The sequence below is a fragment of the Sitodiplosis mosellana genome, unplaced genomic scaffold (genome assembly GCF_009176505.1).
Source record: "Sitodiplosis mosellana isolate CC-2019 unplaced genomic scaffold, AAFC_SMos_1.0 Smas_scaffold_6226, whole genome shotgun sequence".
In the NCBI taxonomy this organism is placed as follows: domain Eukaryota; kingdom Metazoa; phylum Arthropoda; class Insecta; order Diptera; family Cecidomyiidae; genus Sitodiplosis; species Sitodiplosis mosellana.
Genome location: NW_022601467.1, coordinates 21,184,352 through 21,189,434, shown reverse-complemented (window position 1 = coordinate 21,189,434; position 5,083 = coordinate 21,184,352). Strand labels below are relative to the sequence as shown.

Below are 5,083 nucleotides of genomic sequence, written 5' to 3'. Positions count from 1 at the left end.
CCGTTGCATTTTATGGAATATTTGTTCATTTTTTTCTGTCTTAAAATCAATTCAAACATTTTTGTTTCGTTTTTCAAAAAATTTCGTCAACATTTAATTCAAACGTTTCTTGCATCGCTCAAAAACCGAAGTACCCACAAGTTTAAGTATACATTGCCGTGTTGCTGTTGAAGTAGCAGAAATACATTTGACTTGTGGGATTGTACTTAAGGTTGGAGCTGTCAAACGTACGATTGAAATTGTTTACCTTAAAATACTAACGTTGTGCTTGCGTTGGAATACATGCAAACTTAAAACAGTAAAAAATCATTATTTTTCTATTTGTCAGTATTTTCCAAACAAATCATCTTATTTATTTATTTGTAGGTAAAATGTCGTCAGGTCTGTATAAGTCGCAAAGTGTGCACAGCAAAGAGTATCGACAATCGGAACGACGACATGCTTTGCTGGAAATTCAGAAGAATCGTCGAAATGAGTTGATGGATGAGCATCGAAGCATTGAGCCTCTTAAAAAGATATTCCGCAAGTCGACACAATCAAAGCACACGCGCATAAAGAATCAGCTCATGCTGTCGGAGTGGCTGAAAGAGGTGCCAGACGACATAGAAAAATGGTACATCAAACCATGTCCAAAAGGAACTAGAGTGCTAGTCATTGCGGTCGATGGTACAACGCGAGTGTTCAATAAGTACGGTGCATTTATGAAGAGATTTCAATCAGAGCTGCCGGGCGATCGACGAAACCGACGTGATTTACTCACAATTCTCGACTGTGTTTATGTTGCTGCATCGGAAGAGTATTTCGTGTTAGATGCACTTGCGTACGGTAATCAAGCGCTAACGGAATGTGATGCCGAATTTCGATTCTTTTGGATTGAATCACAAATACGTGAATCGAACCTAGACCAAGTGTCCGATCACAATGAATATCCGTTTCGAATCATTGAGAAATGCAATTGCGGCGATGAAATGGCGCTAAATGAATTCTTGTCGAAATATCCCGTTTGGCCAAACAATCAACCAGAATTAGACGGATTCCTATTTTATCACGGAGAGGCTTCGTATGTGCACGGTAAAACACCTCTGGTTGGATGGTTGTTTACCTTTATGATTCCCGAACTTTTTGACGCTCCGTATCTGAATGAAAACTATCTAACGGAAAAACCGGCCGATTATCTTAATTATCTCACCTTTATGAAGCAATTTGACGAAGACATAGAGCAAAAACGTAGAAATAGGAGAAATAAATACGTTGAACGCATGGAAGAAGAAGGTGAAGGAGAAAGGGCGAAGGAAGAAGGCAACGATGCCGCGTCAGTCGTAAAGGAAGCCATGGAATTGGAAAAAGGCGGAGCAGAAGATGACGAATTTAACGATTGAAATTATCAACGAAGCAGCCTGTCAATGAGCCAAAACCAAATTTGATCTACTTTGTAAAAAGATGTAAAAAGTACTATGTCATATAAAAAAATGCTAATAATTTAAATGGATACAGTGCGGCCTTTGACATTTCTATTTCAAAAATCAATTACGATGTTATAAATAAAAATAAATGTTCGAATTTGATGCTGCATATTCAAGTAAATAGTAACAATGGATTCATGTACACGTCTTGATATTCTTAATGTTTAGATTCTTAACAAAATACAATTAAAACAAGTACAAGTTCAAATCGCTCGAGAATAAGTTAAAGTTATAAGTCTTCGGTGAATTTCTTATTTTTTCTACGTCGTTTGTTCTTGATTTTGCTCAACACTTCGTAGGCTTGTTGAATTTCCATGAATCGCAGTTGAGCATCACGCTTTTTGCTATCGTCCTTCACTTTGTCCGGGTGATTTTCTTTTGACAGTGCTCTCCAGGCACTTGTTATTTCGGGCTGACTTGCTGTCGGCAGCAATCCCAAGACCTGGAAAAACCATGGAAGATACGGATTAGTTTCTTAATTATAAACAAGATCGCAGATCGTCGCTTCGCTCCGCTCTGCGTTCTTGAAACTTGTAAATTTAAAGAGTTTAACTAATTTGATGATTTTCATCAAATTATTATCGTAAGCACTACATGGAATGTAGTTTTAATCGTAGTATTGTATGCAAATCATCCTAAAATTGTCAAAAATAATCAAATAAATTTATATGATGATAATATATTCTTCACTTATGTGTTTTATGTACATTCAATGTGAATGATCATCGTACATTATTTCACATTGGTAACGAAAAAAGTGTCAATTTTTTTTTGAGTTATCTCAAAAGTGAATTACATGAACATGATTTTATTTCATTTTTCCAATTAGGCGTAATTTCTTCATTTGAAATAAAAAAAAATGGATATTAAAATGAATTAATTTACGGTCCGAAAAAATGGCCTAAAGGCTCTTAAAAATTTCTTAGGAAAAAACAACAACTATAGTAGCCTACATTCCATGTAGTGCTAAAAAAGTATGATATCATTATGGTGAGATTTAATCCTCTTTGTGCACGGCCAATAGCCCGTTTTGCACAAACTGTTGTTCTTATGTTACCTTATAAGCCTTTTGTTCGCCATCCACGTCCAGAGATTCTATAATTTGCTTATAAATTTCGTACCATCCGTGATGCTGTGCGTATGTGTAAATATCGGAGAGTGTTTGTTTCAGATCGGTCCACCATGAAGATGCAAAGAAATTGTGTATCGCTTCATGCACTGGAATCTCTTCGCCTTCACCATCCGAAATTTTGCCATTGAAATAGAAGAAAGCAATCCACACTGAGAGATAGATACAAATTCCGACGGAGAGATAGAAGCAACGCTTTTTCAATGATCGTCTTTTACGGGGTTGACGATCGTAATCTTTGCTGAAATAGTCGAACGCCAAGGCCGATGCCACCAAAGTAAATGTCAACCAGTATGATTCATCATAGATAACATATCGAATAGGATATGTTACATATGCAGCGAGCACACAATGCCATAAAACGCCACGCTCCCGGCCAATATTTCCAACCATGTAAATTCCTGACGAGAAGAAGAAACATTTTAATCATTGGAAAATGAAATTGAAATGAAAAAATATACACAAGTACCTAGCGATCCGACGAATGGCACGAACCAATGCAAGTAGCCCCAATCGATTCCACCAAATTTATCTTGTGGAATGGCGAGCAAAAATAGCTGTGCCCACAGGTAACCAACCATGATTCCGAACAGGAAGCGTGAAGTCGAAAATGGCGGCTTTTTATACACTCTCAGAATGTTGACGAACTTCTCAATGAACACCAGATCATCGTTTGCATCTCGGACCATTTCTGGTATTTTGAAAATCTCACCAATCCATGCAATACCGAAGTAGCCGCCGATCGTTGACCACCACAGAAAAGCTTGCAGATCATTGCCCAAATACAAATGGTGTAAGCCAAAGACACCGCCAAATAGCCATAGTAAATACGTTACGAATAATGATTTTTGTGGTGGTAATTGTGGATAAATTCTGCAAAACGAAACAATTCAATTAAATAAGAGTAGAACAAATCGATTCGGAATAACGAAAAGTTTTTACAACCAAGTGCACAAGTTTAAGATTAAAACAAAACACACATTATTATGTGTTGGAAGATGTATTCAGATGTATGGCCTTAAAAACATCTGATATGATCGTAAACATCTGATTGTCGTATATGCATCCTTCTTTCTATTTTCACACATGTGTTCATTCAGTCTAGAATTACGTTGCCCAATGATGTCGTCAGCGTACACTTGTATTTGCACGATTTGTCGATCAGAAACATTAACTAAATGTACACGTCGTCGAAACAGAAATGTTTTTGTTTTGATACGATTTCCATGCAAAGTAAAAATGATAGCCTTTGGTTATGAAGAAAGAGTGGGCCCGTATAGACTTTGAGATTATATTTCCGTATCGCAACCCAATTAAATTAGACAAAAAACGACAACATGATTTCGTACGAAAAATTAGTGATAAGTTGTCAAAAAAAAATCTTTCTATGTGCATCTTTTGAATGGCACGACCATTTCAACGAAACTAAATGCTCTAAAACCAGTTATAAAATAGAACAATTGAAATCAATGTCACGAATTTCGAGACATTTTTTTTTTCCTCTTCATTTTCGTCGAATATGCTATTTCATTTTTGCACATCTTTTCGTGTTAATGGCAACAATTACAAGAATATAAGCAAAAGAAGAAGAAGCAAGAGAAAATTGTGTTCATGTCACCGTTAAAAAGCGAATCATTTCATCCGGAATACTAATCACAACTACATATGCAACACTCCAATGCGTGTGTCTTGTGTTGTTATTCTGCGGTGGAAGACTTCTTTTGAAGACAACTCACAAGCGAATGCGCTCAACACAACGATGAATCCAGAAAAAAAAATGTGAACCAAAATAGGTCACTTAAGTGTGCCCATTTTGTTTCGATTTTGGATATAATTCTTATGCCGTTGAACGTTTCGACAACTTTGCTCATGTATTACTCAACACTTGATCTTAGACGTGGTTATTCTACCGGCCTATTTACTTACTTTTCGGTGGAATTTTTTGGTTTTCCATTTTTCTGTGGCTCTTGTGTTCTCGATTCCGTTTTCATTTTTGCTTCGTTTTCAAATATTTTGATGCAACACACAGAGGGAAAAAAACACTTTGATTCAGTTTAAATTATTTTTTTCGCGTTGATACTATTTCGGACGTATAAATAAATATGGAGAGAAAAAATCAAATGAATTTCACAATATTTCTATTAATTTTTATCACTGCGTCAAATTTCACTTCAGTTTTGAATGCACAATGCGGGGCTACAAGTGTGATTGGTATCGTTGTTCCAATTGGAATATCGCCCACCGATCGATGAGTTTCACGATCACGACGTGAAACTCAACAAATTGTTTTTATTTTCTTTATTTTACGTTTCAATCGTGTACTGAAATTAATGAGCAAACACGAAACTGCTGTCGATTTACCTTAACATTGATAAATTCTGTTTTTGGCGATCCGATTTTCTTTCTCTCTCTCTCTTTCTCTCTCTTTCGCTTGCTTGCTTTATTTCACAAGTTGGTTTTGCCTTGATTCGTTCTTTCATCAATTCAAAAC

General features: G+C 36.3%; 2 protein-coding genes across 2 annotated transcripts; one reads left to right on the top strand and one right to left on the bottom strand.

The window, feature by feature from the left end:
* Window positions 1–189: 189 nt before the first annotated feature.
* LOC129579463 (snurportin-1) lies at window positions 190–1,489 on the top strand. Its single transcript, XM_055469568.1, has 2 exons — window positions 190–298; window positions 367–1,489. The coding sequence occupies exon 2, from the start codon at window positions 372–374 to the stop codon at window positions 1,377–1,379; it is 1,008 nt and encodes a 335-aa protein (XP_055325543.1). The 5' UTR covers window positions 190–298; window positions 367–371; the 3' UTR covers window positions 1,380–1,489.
* On the bottom strand, window positions 1,480–4,664 carry LOC129579462 (dnaJ homolog subfamily C member 22). The gene is made up of 4 exons (XM_055469567.1): window positions 4,519–4,664; window positions 3,062–3,465; window positions 2,521–2,993; window positions 1,480–1,905 (listed from the first exon to the last, which is right to left on the bottom strand). Exons 1-4 carry the CDS (start codon window positions 4,581–4,583, stop codon window positions 1,693–1,695), a joined length of 1,155 nt encoding a protein of 384 aa, XP_055325542.1. The 5' UTR covers window positions 4,584–4,664; the 3' UTR covers window positions 1,480–1,692.
* Window positions 4,665–5,083: the final 419 nt, after the last annotated feature.

Excerpts from the sequence above, each read along its gene's own strand:
- LOC129579462 (XM_055469567.1), bottom strand. The coding sequence starts at position 4,583 with ATGAAAACGGAATCGAGAACACAAGAGCCACAGAAAAATGGAAAACCA. Across the intron at positions 2,994-3,061 it reads GCCATTCGTCGGATCGCTAG|GAATTTACATGGTTGGAAAT; the intron begins GTACTTGTGTAT and ends TCTTCTCGTCAG. Across the intron at positions 1,906-2,520 it reads GCGAACAAAAGGCTTATAAG|GTCTTGGGATTGCTGCCGAC; the intron begins GTAACATAAGAA and ends TGGTTTTTCCAG.
- LOC129579463 (XM_055469568.1), top strand. The coding sequence starts at position 372 with ATGTCGTCAGGTCTGTATAAGTCGCAAAGTGTGCACAGCAAAGAGTAT.